An 18,381-nucleotide genomic window follows, 5' to 3' on the forward strand; every position below is an offset into this window, starting at 1 on the left:
GACTTCAAAAGCAATTCTTCTTCTCCTTTGGTACAAATCAGCGCCTGAACGAAATTTTTATGCCGAATTAAGTCATTCTTTCCAGCCTTTTCATAAGTTATAAATTTTAATGAATTAATAATGTAAAAGGTTTTTACGTGAAACAACGTATGCATGCGTCCTTTGCTAATAAGCGTCCGACCCCTCGGACAGCATCGGGTACCAATTCGATAAAAATGTTCACATTGTGGTAGAAGCAATGTTTATAAATAGATAATAATAACAGTAATTATCTCACTGAAAAAAGGTACGTCTTCATTCAGGTACTAAAAATGAATAGTACGCATGATGGCTGTGCCTTTATTAAAGACTAACCATTTTTACGAGAATTTTGTTGGTTTATGAATTATTAGTGTCGGAATTTCAAGACCACTGTGACGGACTCCTCCAATTTTATCTGAGGCGGGAACTTCAAAAAATTAATAATTAGAAGAAGGTGAATCATATTGCTTTCATAATATTTGCTAAATAACACGTCTATAACTAATTTCATGAAACAATATGATTAAAAATCGATATCTCCTTGGCGAGCGTAAGACGAATTAGGAGTGACTAAAGAACGAATTGTTTATGACTTAAATTATGTTCTGATCTGTATCTTTTATCCTTTAAATAATACTGTCAGGAGCTCTAAAAAACGACGTTCAGGTTTTGTTATGCTTCCTGCAGCCCTGCAGATCGGACTAGATCTTCCTGAAACATGGTATCGCCGTTGGACTACACCTCTGTTTCCTGACTGTTTCTGAATCGAGAAATCGCTAAGAGCCAATACTGTGCTTAACTACCAACTTGAGGGAAAGGGATTAAAGTGGAGAACATTTTTTGGGCAAGGGACAACTTTGGGCGAGGGTGCCCTGCCCATGCTGTTTTCAGTATTAAGGCGGGTGAGGGAACAGATAAGGGTGTCAATACCTGGCGTGTTTACATCGGTGAACCTAGCACCCGGCGCCGACTGTATAACAACACCCGGGGAACAAAAGCAGGGCTCCTGCACATAAATCCAGCTTTCTATCAAGCACTATGATGGCACAGTTGTCACTATATTGTTCTATCCGACAACCATCTATAAGTTCGGGTAAAGGAAGCACTGTAGAAATTTAGGAGAAGTGATCATACGGTGGATGTTTTGTAATAACGACTCTTTAATCTTGTTGTGAATTTTTCTTATCCGTAGGGTATAAGGCGGGATCATGGATCTTCTGTAAATTAGGGCGCGCCGATTGGTGATGACGGCTATATGTATCTGAGGGAACAAACGCTAGTGACCAGTGCTTGGAGGTGCGCACGCACGTATATGGACGTGCAGTTAGGCGTGTGCAGCAATATAAAACTCAATGAATTTGAGTGTGATAAACCTTGATTGAAACGGATGTGTTTACTGGTGTCTCTAAGGATATAGTACAATGGATAATCTGTAAAACTGAACGGTCAGATCCGTCTTATTTTTTTAGGAACAGCCGAGGGAATAATATCGTCGTGAATTTGCATTTGTGCTTCCAGTACCAGGTAAATGATTGGGTGGTCTGGCTTGACAATTGATCATCTTACTTATAAATGCATATAATTTTTGCAAAACGTAATATTAAAATATTGAACTTACCGCACGGATCTTCCGACAGCATAGCTTTATGTTTATTCGCACGTGCACTCGACGAAGCTACAAGCTCAGATCGTAATATATCCTTCTTGTTGCGCACTAGTGACTCAGTCATGTTGTTGCTCTATTCAAAGCTTTTCAACAACTACTGAGTACATACAAACATAGCCCTAAAGGCAATCATATGGAGCCATTTTATATATTACTTATATTATTTTGTCCTACCTGGAATGCAACTTATTAAAGCCTCCATGAGAGGCACGTAAATTGTTATTGCTCATCTGCTTGTTTTTTGTCGGGCCTGGTTTTGCTTGGACCACGATTCGTAGAAACACTAGACTTAAAAACATCGGTCTGTTGATAATTCTTTTGCCCACGTATTGCTTTATAGCCCAGAATCTTATCAAGAAAATAAACGAGTCAACGAAAAATTATTGTCATTATTTTTACGGTTTATCGTGGTCTAGATCAGTTTCCTTTCCTAGCAAACTTTGTAGCCTTAATAACTGATAATTACACTAGTGAGTCAAGTATAGCCTATACGAAGTTATATTAGACTTCTCTGGATGCCACGAAACTGTTTTTCGTTAGTTCTGTGCTTCTGGCCAATTTCATCGTATTTGTTCCAGTCGCCTTGTTACAGGCTCTGCGTGAGAAACTCCTGTCCTGCAGTTATAGAACAGCTATTGCTAAACCGTTGTGTAGCTATGATGGCTGTATCTAGCTATAACGAAATGTGAAATTTACAGTTACCGAAAGGAAGTTAGCTCCTTGGAATTGCCTTTTCTATTTCATGGCTTAACGACACGTTAATCGCCCTGTCTATAAAAACCCTCACCTTTAATACTCTTCATTAATAATAGTCTATATTTGACGGTACCATAAATATATATATATATATATATATATATATATATATTGCTACAGTAAAAAGCTTATGAAAAGTATTCTTCCAGCAAAAGTTTTTAGGTGCCGGTCTTACGAGTCCTCCCCCCTTTCCCCCCAACTGTTGAAACTATCTTGTGTTGGACGAGCTTGCTGCGAGCAGAAAACCTCTACTACGAAAAACTAGTTTCAGTGTTTGAAGCTTAGAGGACTACTCTGAGGTTCGATATTAGGTACGCTAGCTGGCAGCGGTTCCAAGTTGAGTGTATTTGTATAATACTAAGCGCACGAGTGTATGTTTGAAAATCGGCAAAGTGTATGGACTGTTAATGCGTACAATGCGATACCTAGTGGCAAAAGCTTCATAGATCTTCATAACTTTGCTATCGTTATTCTATCTATGGCACGCGCGTGCTCGTAGCGTTCGCTAGCATGACAACGTTACCGTTTTCTAAGACGCCAGTTCGCGCAGCAGTGGTGAACGCGTGAGATTTCTCTTGCTTGGCCATATTACTACCGACGATTGTTAACTAATATACTAAAACTTACCATATGAAGATGTAAAGCCCTCTGGGGAAATGACGGAAAAAATAATTTTTCTAAGCCATTTCGAACAAAAGCTTACGAACGATGAATTTATAAGACGGAGCAGCAAGCGGACAACTGCCAAGGCGGACCAGACGGTTCGACTTTTGTCGAATACGTTTGCAAAGACTGATTAACGAACGTAAGCAAGAGCTAACTAGAAGCGGAAGCATGTAATAAAAAAAAAAGAAAAAAAAAAACAGGTAACCCAGAGTTATTCTATTTTGTACAACAAATCACAATTCTAAGCAATATTTTGGCAACCGAACTGTGGAAAAGCTTTGCGAGTGTTCTCTACTCAGTTTCGGGGCTAGCACCTCACACCAGAACATTTAGTTGAATATTCTTTTTCCGGTAATCTTTTTTTTTTTTGTCATAAAAGTGAGAATGCCCTTTAGCGAAGCGCCAACCCGGTCCAATATCAGGCGGCATTAATTTATCGGATAACTCACGGGATCGTTTGGTGCATGTTGAATAAAAGGAAGTGATTTCTGACGCTTTTATTTTTTTCGTAGATTTAGATCAACAAAGTCCACGTGATCGTTAATGGGTCCGTTTCTGCTTAGTGACCGCGCCATAAACGTACATCTAATCGGTAATAATGATCGTGATAATAGAAATAGCAATCTTGGTTGGGCCTCTGATGACGTTGAGCTCGTTAGGCTGAATCCTTTACGGAACTAACGGCCTTATAGGCAGTGAATCCGACCTAAAATTCAAGTATCACACCACTTAAATAAGTTGATTAGTATTGCCAACCCTTAACATCAATCATATATCTAGTTTCTTAAATATACACAGATTTGTACTTTACGACATTTGTTTAGATTTAACTTAATCGATAGTTGTTTGTATAATCTGCTTACTCGACATTCGAATGATCTACTGCTTTTGCTAAATTATTTAACCTCACGATCAAAATTAGTGATGTGGACATCTGTAACTTGAAATGGTACGCTATTTTTCCTTATCTTGCTTATTTCGGAATTGCAAGCCGTATAGTAGATTGTTGATTTGTACTTATTGAGTATTGAAAATTATATTATTGCCAAATATTTTATGCAAGTTGTCGAGACGAGGTCACACTAACTTGATCCAAAGGAAATAAACTTGTTTGATGAAACTTTCTTCCTTATTCAGCTAAAATAAGTGAATGACGACTCAATGATTCGATCTAGCATTTTGGAAGACTTTGACTGCTACGCGAAGAAAAAGAAAAATTAGACGAGGCCTAAATCTAGAAAATGGTAGGCCCTTAGAGCTCACTGTGACTTAGTGGTTATTTTATCATGCATAATGCATAACTGAAATATGGGAGTTCCTTGGTATCTTCTTCTCGACCAGCACAAGGGCAAAAAGTTCGCACGAGAAAAGCTTGGTTATACCATTGACGGGTAGATGAACAGCAAATATTTTTTCTTTGGTATATAATCATTTTTTCGAAGGAAATCACTCTAGCCTTGTAAGGGCATCGATCTATCACATACTAGCGCATATGTTTGTACACAGTATCCCGAAATCTATCTGGCTAATGTTGTAACCCGTTTGCACGTAATCTTTGCGAAACTTTTGTAGATTAGTCAATAGAAAGTACTTAACAGTTATGAAAGATCGCGTGTCACATAGTGCCATAATTCACACAATATCTGTTGAATACGGCTGGCCATGTGTCTTCTAACCATTTGGCCTCGGTAAGCAAAGTGATCTGTTCTCGGGATCGGCTCGAATGCTTCATAGATAAGAAAGAACAATGGAACGTGTTACTTCAATATGTGGGTCTTAAATGAAATGGGTTTAGATTTCGGAAGTGCAGCCGAAGGAACACTACCGCTTGTCCGATTGGAGGCAACGTCGGAAGGAGGGTTACTCAAAAGCCCATTTTTATGTGAACCAGTAATCTATGTCTACGAAGAGCATAGTTTATATTTATAAATAGAACGCACACATGCCCTAGAGATAGCTGCTTTACATTTACGCTACTCATATAATTTGCCTCGTTTCTTTGTTTTCCTCATTTACATTGGCGGATAACTACGAGATCGAACCTAATATTATCCAAACGCCTTCCGCTCATAGACGCAGCTCGAGAAGAGCGAGCTATTCCAGTTGTTGGCTGATCTTCAACGCAGCAAGAACCCATACCTTTGTCAGCACAGCAGAACAAACATGACAAACAATTAATTCACAGTTTTTTTTTTGTTGTTCCATAGCGTCACTGCATATCAACTGAACCCTTACGCCATAGAATTCCGCAAGCGTGTTCCAATTGTCGATACTAATGTAAATACGGTATTATCACAAATGGTCTGCTTTAGTGGCATCCCCTAACGAGAAAATTGATTAACTTCAGCATTTCACGACCTGCTCACTTTTTTAGCTTCGTCTCTGTTGTTGAAACACTTTGAATTGTCTGTGACCGCGAGATCAGCAAAGATAGATCGTAGCTATTGCTGAAGCTGCCCAGTACAAATTGTATCGATCAAAGTTGTTGTTATTATTTAATATATTACAGTGTTGTTAATAACATTTCTATTGCAGTCGATTGACAGAAGACCATGACCAAGATTTGCCAGCAGAATTATGCAGCTCGTAGATTACGTTACAATATTATGTTAATTGTCATGATACGCTAAAACGTTTAGCTAGATCGGCTCGATAGGTGCGGTTTGTAGTGGGTTAAAATGTTTATATTGGTAATCGGACATTTTCCAACACAAATTTCTAGAAAACATTTCGCTTTGATACGTTATGTAAAACAGTCATACCTGTTAATAGTCGTACAATAACGTTATGCCTTAGCCATGCAGGACAGCATGGTATTATAGGTTAAGGCATCACCTTTCGCTATTTCTCGGTTCATCAGTAATGGGCTGCTTTAAGAGAGAACTGTAGCAACATGTCAGAATTGCCGAGTCTAATAATAATAATAATAATCAGATCCCTACTCAGATAACTATACTATGGAGGAAGATTCATTATGAAGATATTAATATTTGCTTTGGTAAACAGTTCGGTCAATTTACGTATAGTTTATTCAATTTTATCTTATATTTAGATTAAATTTGTTTAGTTAGAATTACATATGATAATAGAACATATAGGAGCTACGTAGATTTAACAGGACCGACAGTTATGAGAAGTGACGAGAGGGAACCCCGATAAAGCTGCCTGAACTGTTTAAATCATTATAACGGCGATATGGATTCCGTATTTGCCTTGCTATTTTCAATTTAGTTACAGGGAAAAAGTGATTGCTGTCTAATTGCTCAGAAAATAGAACCTATCATTAAGAACCTATCATTGTCTTCATTTAGGATCGGCTCGTGTGATAACAATGGCGATTGATCGGGATCTGTGCAGTACAATGTGTTGATTCTCAAGGAGGGTGCCATCTAAGAAGGAGCAAGAAGAAACTAACCCCAGTGTTTTTTCTGGCGGTTCAACTTCTTCTAGCGCTATTGATCAACAATGACACCTCACGTTGCACCGAGTGCGTATTTTCTTCTGCTTCTAGGAGTTATTTACGGTCCGAGTCAACTTTGCAGTCAAGTTATTGCGACGAATCTGGGTAAGTTTAGAGAGCCTGTATTAACGACTGTTAAGCGACTTACTTGGGATTAATGGAGGGCATTGTTATTAGCTAGAAGTAACGCTAATTCATAACTGAATTAGCATTACGATACAACATACTACAAGCCTTCGAGATCCAGACTAACTCAGAACAAACGTTTAACAAACTAACGTGTTGCAACCCGTTAAACGACTAAAGAAGTCGTGAAGGCCCGTTGACGCGTTCATGCCCTTTCGGTAGGACTCCGTTGCGCCGAAATTCCGCTAAAACTTTGAACGAATTTATAGCCCTGCAAAAACAACGTTCTTAAAAGAAACTAAATTATTGGTAACTTTCGTGGTGCGTATATTGTGATTGCATTGTGGCAGTTCCCTGTGTGAATTCGCTAAAAAAAAGGTCGGCGGTCTAGGATTGTTTTTGTCCTTTGCTTTCACCCTGTAGTAAGCGGGCACCTGACTTTATTCAGCGAATCATGATTAATAGTATCGTAGCATTATCATCAATGGAGAAATTGTGTTCCGTTCTGTCCGCATAAGGAACGGCAAATTTTGCTGAGGTGTAGTGAACTGGTCATCATAATGATAGCTAGAGTATTTTTGTCACCTTTTAAGTCACGTACCCAGCAAAGCGAGCCGCTCATCTGATCGAAAAGGCATCAATTCATCACAGACACTCGTTGTTTTCTCCCTTTTTCAATCTGTTCAGAACTTTAAACAGGCTGACCATTGAAGAACATAATCCTCTTCTTGCTGAGTCTAAATAAGATTGAATCCCTAAGAAGTTATTTTTCCAATCTCTTTGCTCCTAGTACCTTCAGCCATAATAGATCTTTCATCGTTGTGTTCATTGTTTATTGTTTGTTAGGCGTATAGTAGGGAAAAATGCCGGAACTACTGATTTTCCGGGATGGAGGATTCATTTTTGATGACTGAAGTGATGGTGCTATTACATTCAATGCTAAAGGCTAGAAACGCCGTGGCAGACGGAATCTAAGGAAACGTTACTAGGTAATACGTGTACTTGGCACAGTACCACAAAACTGAATAAATAATAATAGAAGACTAATCGAATGACTCAAATTTGAACGAAAAACAAGAGAAGACATCGGTGCTAAGGCCCCGGCCACACTCCGGCTGATGCTGAGAAGAACGGAAGTGCTTTAGCATGTCAAGCAAACGCTAACAGCGTAGAAAATAACGTTGTTTCAGACAATTCCAGTATACTTGAATGTTACGTATACAAGCACTTAGTGGCACGTTTTTTGAAGTTAAAGTCAACTGTGATACCGATGCAGCATTTGCTTACTACAAGAACCACACTCCAACCACCATAACAGCTCACCCATTCCTTAATTAGACTGCATAAGTATATGTGACATAAAGACCCCACAGTCCATTGTTTGTCTTAATACGCTTTTCACACAACCATATAACTAAGCCCCAGAGGCTGGTCCGTTTCATTGGTAGACATATATCGTTTCAATGGTGTGACTGCCTCGGAAAAGGCTACGATAAGCGAAGAGCTGTCCTTCAAATAGCAAGAGGCCAAAAGAATAGTAAACGATGTTAGTCGCGTTAGTTATCCGGGCGACAGGGAAAGTATATCAGGACTTCAATAGTGTGCAATGTTAACCGTACTACAATCCTATACGATTACATAATAATTTTGCCAGGTCTAAAATTTGGCTTTCAGGGAACAGAACTTTTTTGAATAAAATTCGTTGCATCGGATACAAGGAAGAAATTTTTAAAAATGCAATGAAATCCAAATTATAATAGATCTGAATATGTTTCAATTAAAGCTTCTAATAATAATAAGTGTTACTCATGCAGTTGACAGTTACAAAATAACACGAAACATTTTACTGATCATTTCACGACGAGATTATAATTTTATGTATAGCTTACGAGCTGCTTGCCACTGCTTACGACAGAATCATCGTGCTATCGATCTTTTTTCATTCTGATTTAAAGGTACTACGATAGTAGACCTTAATCATAAATATTTCATAACCGTAGGCGAGTCAAATGCAGGGCTTAATGAACAATGTAAGCATAAAAAAGGCAAAACTGACACCAATAAGCACCTACTTTTCGTACAGGTGACTCTTAAACTACGAAGTACAACATTAGTCTACCCTTAAAAGTTCGACCTGCTAGGTCAATACAGCGTAATCAAGCCAGTACAAGGGAACGTAGCAAAACAACTAAAGCTTTTCTGCTATATACACACTATTTGCTTGGCCAAAGGTTCCTATATATTAATCGACAGCACTAAGAATATGGTCCGTCCGGTTTGCAAGCGTGATGCACGAGTCTTTGTAAATGCTCTCAGGTGGCCAATGTCGTGAACCACTAAAGGGAATCGCCAGCTTTGAACATTTCAAGCCATATAAGGCGCCATTGAAGGCCCGATGTATAACTAGGTCTATAGTTAGAAGTTGGTAGGCTCGGCTCATTCGTCGCAGACGCTAACTTAGTCCGCCAACATATCGTTCTACTCTATTAGATTCTAGCAGATCGTTCGAGCTGACATTGACATTCAACTATCTAGAACGGAATATACCGTTCTAGCTGCTGACTATAGTCGACAATGCTGCTTGATTAAATTTCCTAACTTATGCCGTTTGGAACTTTGCCGTTTGTTTGTTTGTTTGTTTCGTAGCAGTCTTATGAGGTTTGAGTCTGCTGTTTTAATACTTCAGTGTCAGTAGAGTTCTCATTCTCTGAAAACACGTATAACGCCCATGTTCGAATAAAACCTTTTTATATCTAAATTACTGATTCACTAAATAATACGCGTATTTCTTCGTAACCAACCATTCATAAATCCTTGTCTAATGGCCGATCAATCATGTCAAGTTAGTATAAGTTATACGATTGTGAATCGGTCTCGATTTCAATTATGAAAGCGTTATTATAATGCAGTAGATAGAGAAAAAAAGCAATAGGTTGATGTCGTGGGAATCTTGTCCACATTTTACAGGGCCATTTGGAACGCGGCAAGCTATTGCGGGCACACTGCTCTGTATCCCTGCCGTAATACAATTAAATCAATATGTACTTTATTGCATGTAGGGGAGTAGTACACATATTTTGGGCGAGGGTCAGTTTTAGCCATCTAATTTTTAGTCTCACACTGGTATGACACTGTATTTATTCCTTTTTCGTCTGCTTTCATCGTCCGTTTGAAGTGTGCTGGGTACAAACAGTGCCACGCAAAGCATCTTTGCTCTGTTTACGTTGGACTAGACTGCCGATGGTGCTGCTCTTGCTGCCGCCATTTCTACTTTTGCGCTTACGACTCGTACGAGTGTCACATATGATTAATAGTCGCTTGGTGTGGCTTGAGCAGGGTCTGGTAGTTGGAATTAATATAACCCACAGAGCGCAAGTTTTCATTGTATCGATGGCGTTACGCAACAGACCCAGTCAGCCGTACAGCTAGGGAATGTAGAAGCCCCTACAGTCGACGAAAACCTTTTAGTTTTTCTCGGTGCGTTCAAAAGGGAAATCTGCCAACAGCCCTAATTCTATAACAGTAACAAGACTCTGGGTTTTTAGTTGAAGTAAAAAAGGGAAGGATATTCGTTAATAAATGATTAAAACGTTTATAATAGAAGAACATGAAAAAGTTCCGCTTGTTGCAAGATGTGGTTATTGAGCGCTCGGTGGCAAAAGTCTTGAATAAAAAAAGTCGGTCAAAATTAGAGTTTGGGAACGTGGGGCGGTATTTTGTATTCACTATTACAATGTAGGTTGTCGAAAGAGTCAACTGTAGACCTCTTACCCATTCAGAGTGGCCTTAAAAAATATTATATATGTAAATCTCTGATGCAATCGATGTAGCAGTGAATTTTGTTCACTGCTCCCAGACACATCTTCGTCGGGCCGAGTTGGTGCCGCTTGCTGCAAAATGATCTCGTACCATTCTGTGTGATATAAAGTTAATTTAAGAATAAACTACACTAGCCAGTGAAGCTTGACGTGAAGTCGACAGACTTGAAGATTCCTGAATTTTACAACCATTTTTTTCACTCTGTTCCATTTTAACGTTTATATGGCAATTTATTCACCTCTATAGCGTTACTCAGAGTTCCAGAGAAAGTGCTAAGTGTAATATCGTCATCTCGAATATTTACCATCTTTACATCTTTCTGTAGCCGTCGCCGCCATCATCATCATCATCATCATCATCACAGTCATTTTATAGGGGCTGCTCCTCGAAGGCAAAGCCGGTACCGTACCGAGAGATGCCTGGCTGCTATCTCTCAACATGCCAGCGCCCGTCGACATCGTTGAGTCCTACGGTCTCGGACCTGCTATAAGGACGGGACGTAGGAGAAATGGCACTTAATTCTTGTCCTTGCACCGTTCTAGACAGAATGCTTTGAGGAGAAAGTTTTCATTTTTATGTTTCCTTTTCGAGGAGCACAAAAGGCTGTCGAGATGTTAGACTCGGGATTGTATTTGTCATTATACAACGCCGTTTAACTCTTTTCATATTCGATCTGCTAGCGGTGCAGTGCGTGGTACAAGCGACAGGCTAACAGAGACGAGCGTGAGCTGAACTAGCGCAGGTCGTGCTTACCAGCGAACAGCGAAGGTCCTACAGAAGGACCCTCTTCTCTACCTCTCCTTTCACCGCTCCTTTTCCACTGAAACTCATTGCTTTTTGCTATCGCAGCCGCTAGCGATATTTGTATGTGCTTTTTATAGCGAGTCCCGGAAGAAACGCAGGACTGGGAAGAAAGTGCTACTGCGCATGCAGAGTCGTAGAAGCTTGAGTGCAAAGTACTGTTCAGGGTTGTCCTATTCCTTAGAACGACGCAGGACCTCTGCGTAACTAAACTCGCTATTCGAAACGCTATAGAGCAACGAAAAATGATGTGCTAAAGCATTCCACCGCTCTAATTTGTTCATGGAAAGAACCATTGTGCAGGCTTTGCTCAGACTAGATTTCACATAGGTCGCACATGTAACGCGATTATGTGTGCTCCGATCTTAACTTTGTTACTATCATCAAATAAGCTGCTCTAGTTCTAACCGGTATGCGCTGATTACGTAAACATTACAACATACGTCTTTGAAGTATCAATTTTGATTCAATTCACTAAAATTTGATGATGACTGAAGAGTAGCTGTGGTATTACTTCAGCAAAGGGACAATGATACCGCGTAAATATAATTATCTCGCTTCGACTTGACTAAGGCGTATTTGACCTGCCTGCATTTGTACTAATGTATCATGCTTTTAGAACTAGAGATAGAGGAACGAATGCTTGACTATGTAAAAATGGTACAGTATCTATGGCATAGATGCCTTCTTTGGAAACCAATTCCGGAATGGGGTCACAGTTGGTCATTTCGGCAGTGGCTAACGATAAACTGTTCCAAGCGAAACGAAATAAATGCAACGTTCTGTATTAATTTAAGCAAAAACGGATTGTGTTGGCAAAACTGTTCACATATGTTCTTGAGAAACTAACGTCTATGATGTTTGCTTGAGTGCCGCTGCTAAATACTGTTTGCTTTTATCTAATGACTCGTATAACCTATTACCTTCTATAAAATGAGCTTCTTATGGTCGACAACGTGAATCGGACACTCGTTCGTTGATGCTCCCCGTCACCCCGCCTTTTGTTTTGTGCTGTTTGTCGAGTGAGTACTATCGTGTGTCGCGTGTATGTCCTCCCACTTATGTGTCTTGCCATCAAAAGGGGTCTTACTCGAGTAAGCCTTGCGGTGGTGATATTAATCACGCCGATAGTAATTGTGTTGTTTTTGGCAGACGGCCTAAAGCCTTGTTTGCCCTTTGACGCAGTCGTCACCGCAGTGAGGAGAGCACCAGCTCTGGATGTCCACTATTGTTCGCTGATGTCCTGGTCCTTGGTGAGTGCTTTTCATTAAGGATACGATAACGACAAGTTAGACGGCTGGCGTAAAGGATGCCAAGAACCGAGCAACTGCGCTCACATCGTCACATCCACTCAACGAGGTTCCATCTAATAGCGTTATCGTAACATTATACAAGCGGGTTCCGAAGTCTTGATTTTTCGTCTAATACGCCTTAAGAGTAACCTACAAGAACTAAACTGTCGCTTGTTATGTGTGGCTAAAGACCTAGCTTTCTGGAGCTAAGGCACCACTTAACGCGTCCATTATAGCCTTACGACATTTTGTGTACATTTACAGTAAAATAAAAGCCAATGCGGCAGCAAGATGGCTGCTGCCGTTTTGGGCTATGCAGAGAGCTATGCAAAGTGGCAATGAGCCTCACTTAAACGAGCTCCTTACTTCACAACAGAAACATATCTTAACACAGACTCCACCACTTAGTATCCGCAAAAAAAAGCCCAATAAGCAATAAAGTTGGGTACATCAGCTTTGTAATCAGATGCGAATTTCTATCTCATTCAAGCGAACGCTAACCGACTTTTAGCCTCGTAAGCCTAGAAGGAAACGTAGCTAAGCCTAGCCTCCGCTCTCTGGAAGAGGAGCTATCCTTCCGCAGAGCGACGCGCCAACAAATGCTCGTGACGCAAATGAATTTCCCTCTAGTTGCATATCGCAATTGAATAGTTGAAATACATCTAGGATGGAGGTCGACATGACCAACCATAGAACGCCACTCGTATTGGGCGTTTCTGATATATGAATATGTTATACACTACGATAGCGATTAGCGTCCTGAGGAACCAGGTTCTGGACGGACTAGTGATAAACCAGGAAAATTTAGTCACATACGACATTATCACAAGCGATCTGAATCTAATATTTTTCTATTATCATAGTTTTGCGTTTCTTTTATAAGTAATTTCATAGCTTTTTGCGTGTGTGATACTACCTGAATGAGGTAGAATAATTAAACTGCTATCACATAGGGTACCACAAGCCAGGCGTATCAGTGTATGAGTGCGTGTGCCGCGAACAACCGGTAACAGAAGGCGACACCGACAACTCGCGAAATTGGCAACTCTGCATCAAACGATACGCTAGGGAATATCTGGCAGAAGCAGTAACACTACGACGGACCACAACAACAACAAGAAAGCCTCACCTGCGAACATAATTCTTTATATCGGGTTTATGACAGGCTCGTTAAGAACCGGAGATGACTGCGTTACATAGGCCGGCATGTCTCCCATTTGAATCTACGCAAAGCCAACTCTGGAAGCACAGCGCTCACACTACATTCAGCCGCCTTTCTCGCCTAAAATGGCACTTTTTGACTTCCAGCGAAACGCGCGTTGCTCCGGTATCGAGCAAGCGGACAGGAGGGGCAGACATATCGTTCTAGAGTGATGTGATAATAACAGAGGCAAACATCAGATTGGAGAAGCCATAACACGCTAGTTTTATGCCTCCTTTAATAAAGGAACATCCCTAGGAAACTTGCCGAGTGAAAAAGTCAACTGGCAAAAACCGTTCGCAACGGCATAGCAACACAGGTAGCTAGTAAAAGAAGCTATTAAATGTATCACTTCATAAATCTGACCATTGGCCACTAGTATCACTTTATAATAGACGATATCTTCGCGTCTGTTCTGATAACCTAATCATTTAGGATCACCATAAGATCGATGGCTTGTAAAGGTACTCCAATCTTCAAATAGATTTCACCTGTGTAGCTAAACGGCCCAGATGTTCAAGGAGAGGATAAGTTTCGGTAAACCTTTCACACGTAATTTGGACATTTATTTACGACTTTTTAAAACAAAAAGAAAATGTCTTTTAGAAATTGCATGTAAAAACAGCCAGCAATCATTTTAGTCAAGACGTTGCCGCTTAAACATTCGAAGTTTTAGTTAATGGTAAATCTCTCGAACGTTGCAGCTATTTGCTTAGGTTGTCAATTCTTAATATATTGAAAGCCTAGGATAAACCCTTTTTTAGAAAAAAGTTACTATTACTAAATTAACATCAAGCTTAACATAGAGAAATGGTTAAGAAACTAGAAATAGTCTCACTCAAGACGTTCTTCAGTACAGTTACTCCCGTTGATAGACCTGCCATAGCGGCCATGTGCACCGACGATTGCAAAAGCTTACTTAAAGATACACGCTTCGAGCTAAGGTTCAACTTTAAGGTGCATGAGGTCTACCTCGCCGGCTAGGTAGAATGCTACTCGTGGAATAAGCGTGAAACTAATGTCTAGGTAATCTTTTTGATCGGAGAGCTCTCTTTTCCTCCGAACCTTCGTTCTGGCGTGCATCGATGCAGCGCGAAATCGCCACCTGCGCACATAGAGGACGTTTGTCCGTGATCTTTGTCTGGAACGACTTAACCTATCAGCTGGTACCCTCATCCACTCGCACCGCCAGATCGGCACCGACAAGAGTCAGAACGCTGCATTTAAGCCATCATGCTATCATAGGTTCAAAGTAACCCGAGCGTGGCCTTAGGTACTGTCTCGGAAATAACTAGCCGGAAGCAAACTTTTTTTTTGTTGTCTACCATTCGCAGCGTTGATACTAGGTTACTAGGAATATGACGGCGCAGGACCTATATATCATACAGATTTGTGTTTAATTAGTTTTCATGATGTTTTTCTATTTTTTATTTCCTAATATATTTTGTTTTTTTTTTTTTTTTTTTTTTAATGAAGATTATCGACAAAACCTATTCGGATTAGTTGTAGTCATTTAACGAAAAAAATAGGCAAATTCTTTTCATTTTATTAAAAAGCTAATTACACCTATTCTACGCCGGCCAAACTACATCATGCAGCTAAATCTACATGGTCTAGGATAGGTTACAGTGCACCACAACGTGTTCTCCGGTGCAAGTACCATGAGAAGCTGTCTTAGCTGAACATGTTTCGGCATGTGAAGTGCTATGATATAACGAACTTGTGAGCTTCATTCACTCCTTTGAGGTTATGAACTATTGTTTGCTTCTCTGATAAGCGACCAAAATTGTTTTCCATTAATCTAAATATCCTTCACACACATTCTTTCCCTTGTTAGATTCTTTATACTGGATGCCTTACGGTACGCGCCAGTCTCTTCTAGGTAGGTGGACTTTATTGTAGTACAGAAAGTGCTTTGAAAATTAGATTAACCATATATTTACCAAATCCCCATTAACAGAACAAAAATGGGTAGCGGGTGAGTGTGACATCGGAGTCAAAATAACGATTTTTACTGTCAAACCATTTTTAAAACCTAGTCGCAGCGCCCATATAGCGTAATGTTAAATTTTGCATGTACAATATTCCACTTGGCGAATAAATCGATTCTATAATTCTAAATTCTTATCAAAGTCAAGATGTCCGGAGATCTGTATCTCGATCGTTATTAATATCGATATTAGTTTATATTTATTATGAATAGAAAGCTGCCTTTGCTCGTCTACCAGCCTAAATAGTATTGGTTTACTAGTTTTTATCGATTTAGACCTTCCCTGAACTAGGCATATCGACAAAACTTCGTTCGTTGACACTTGAAAATCAAAAACGAGCTAGTTTATCACTTGTGGAAGTTGGCGTACTCAATGCTGAGCCTGTATCTGCGTCTGTGAACATGCCGTCGGCGATGCGTTCCGGTTAATATATTATTATTATTATTACCACTGTTATTGCCTGTTAGCAACGTAATGTCTTTCTTCCGTCCGCCATCTTTCCGTGGTCCTTCGGAAGCGCTTCGCCATGCGAAACGATTCTGTTAATGGCCATTGTAACGTCGTAGAACTGCCACCATTGATTCCCTTTCTCGACCCTGTAACAGGTCTTCTGTCACAGACTTTCGCGTAGAAGAGCAAGTACTGAGAAACGCGCGTCGATCCTAATCTACCCGATGGTAAGAACAGCAGCAAAACACTGAATTGGAAATTGACGTTTTTACCGCTATAACTGGCTTTATACTGTCTACAATCAGTATTGGTTACTGACGTGACGGTGTAGGATCTTTGTCTTACTCTGCCGTTAGAATTTTGTTCGATGTATAGGATGATCGATTACATTTTATCCGATATCGACTCCGAAAAGCTCGTATCTGAGAAAAATGTTGTTATAAGTTTCGTCAATGTTACGAGGTAATAATTGACGCTCCAACAAATAATACACATGACGAGTCATCTAGGAAAAATGTAACAGCGATGTCAAGACTATATAACGCCTAGAAGACTATAAGACGCTCCGTATATATATATATATATATATATATATATATATATATATATATATATACGGAGCGTCTTAATAATACTATATGAAGTTTTAGGTACTTCGCTACTATTGCTATACAGAAAGGCGGTGCGGCACGATCAGCTCGCAACGGCCCGTAACCTGTACCGTCCTGTGAACACATGTTTGAAACTGTAAGCATCTATTAACCTTTAGTATTTCTGTTATGAGAGTCGTTGTTCTTTCTAATGCTAAGCTATAAATTTATGCTAAAATCTTTATTTTTGTACTCATTCTTTGTGATCCATTGCTCTTTGTGACATTGATGTAGGTGCCCCATTGGATATTATTTGCTTATCTACCTGCTGCGACCGAGGACGTAGCAGTAGTAGTGGTAGCAGATTCTTCTCTTTGAAGCTGAGAACAAAGACAAATGTACTGACAACGAAGGGTAATTACGACTCAACAGTCCGAGTAAAAGTTTTGGTCCGCCGAACAGATCAATCAAAAAAGTTTGAACATTTCATATTTTCATCTTTAAAAACACTAAACAATTGTTATCAGCCCTCTTGCGCATATGGCGAGCATCATTTCTACCATTGTCATACTGCTTTGTCCTATTCTGGGACTTTAGTTCCATGTCCTAATTTGTACTAATTCGCACAGTAACATCCGACGATTGGAGGGTAGCAGCTCTAGTCGTGTGCAGTTTGATTTAGCAAAAAGTAATAGAAATACTAATAGTAATTGTTGCTGAGCGGTCAGTGTTCTGCAACGACAAAGAGCTTTTTGCTATCTTTGTACCTATGAATAGGCTTCACTAAGAGACACCTTCTTCGTCGTCGGTCATTCGGGCTTGGATTCATCTGCGCAGCCGAATGCAGCCACCGGGTAACTCTATCCCCCTGCCACTAACAGTTACAAACGTAATTTTCCGACCCGGTATACAAGGGTAACACTGAAAAAGATACACACACGACAACGACAACAACGCCAAGAGTAACATTCGTAATGGTTCTTATTTGAAATAATGACACGGAGAGGATAGGGCGAAAACGAAGGCAGACGAGCAGAATGAAGACGTGAGCAAAGGGGGAACAATGGATGCGTCGTGAAGATTGTAGAATTACTCCAAGACATTATGCCTTGGTTTCTGGTGACGACGGTGTGGCTCTCCGTTTTGTTTTTCTCTGCATTGCTATTGTTCCCACAGCCGATATGCTGCCTTCATATTTGAAATTAACGCGTAGTTTTTGAAGTCAGGAAAAAGGGTACTGCCAGGGCATAAGATATCACCGATACTGTTAGGATATAGAGTTAAAGATTCTACTAGCTGAGCATGTTTTTTGTCCAACTATCGTGAAGTTTTGAGTAAAGCTGTTCCATGCTAGCATGGGGCCCGTAACGTGGTCAGTAAGCCCTCACTCAAATGTGCGTGAGTTATTATAGCGCAGCAAACCCTGAATAGTGGTCCATGTCGGCGTTAAGCGAAAAAAGTTTCATATCCTTGGGCAGAGATCAGAATAAGCCCCGAAAAACAGATGCTGAATCCGTCTTCGTTTGGTGCGGTCATTTATCT

The 18,381-nt window shown here is 40.1% G+C and overlaps 1 protein-coding gene and 1 long non-coding RNA gene across 4 annotated transcripts in view; one reads left to right on the plus strand and one right to left on the minus strand.

Annotated features, from left to right (window-relative positions):
* Positions 1-958: 958 nt before the first annotated feature.
* LOC111259136 (discoidin domain-containing receptor 2) overlaps positions 959-18,381 on the plus strand; it is a 44,212-nt gene continuing 26,789 nt past the window's right edge. Inside the window, exons 1-2 of the mRNA XM_022830877.2 lie at positions 959-1,545; positions 6,421-6,674. Of these exons, the coding sequence (XP_022686612.1) occupies positions 6,575-6,674 (100 nt within the window). The 5' untranslated portion in view covers positions 959-1,545; positions 6,421-6,574. The remainder of the gene's footprint in view (positions 1,546-6,420; positions 6,675-18,381) is intronic.
* LOC111259137 (uncharacterized) lies at positions 3,605-11,355 on the minus strand. Of its 3 annotated transcripts, none has more exons than XR_002679435.2 (3): positions 11,268-11,355; positions 10,819-10,998; positions 3,605-3,815 (listed from the first exon to the last, which is right to left on the minus strand). It is a non-coding gene; the product is annotated as an uncharacterized LOC111259137 (long non-coding RNA). The 3 variants fall into 3 exon arrangements; XR_015310452.1 differs by lacking the exons at positions 10,819-10,998; positions 11,268-11,355 and adding exons at positions 4,706-4,835; positions 5,152-5,496; XR_015310453.1 differs by lacking the exons at positions 10,819-10,998; positions 11,268-11,355 and adding an exon at positions 5,152-5,496.

This window comes from Varroa jacobsoni, unplaced genomic scaffold, assembly GCF_002532875.2.
Source record: "Varroa jacobsoni isolate VJ856 unplaced genomic scaffold, vjacob_1.0 scaffold_297, whole genome shotgun sequence".
Taxonomy (NCBI): Eukaryota; Metazoa; Arthropoda; class Arachnida; order Mesostigmata; family Varroidae; genus Varroa; species Varroa jacobsoni.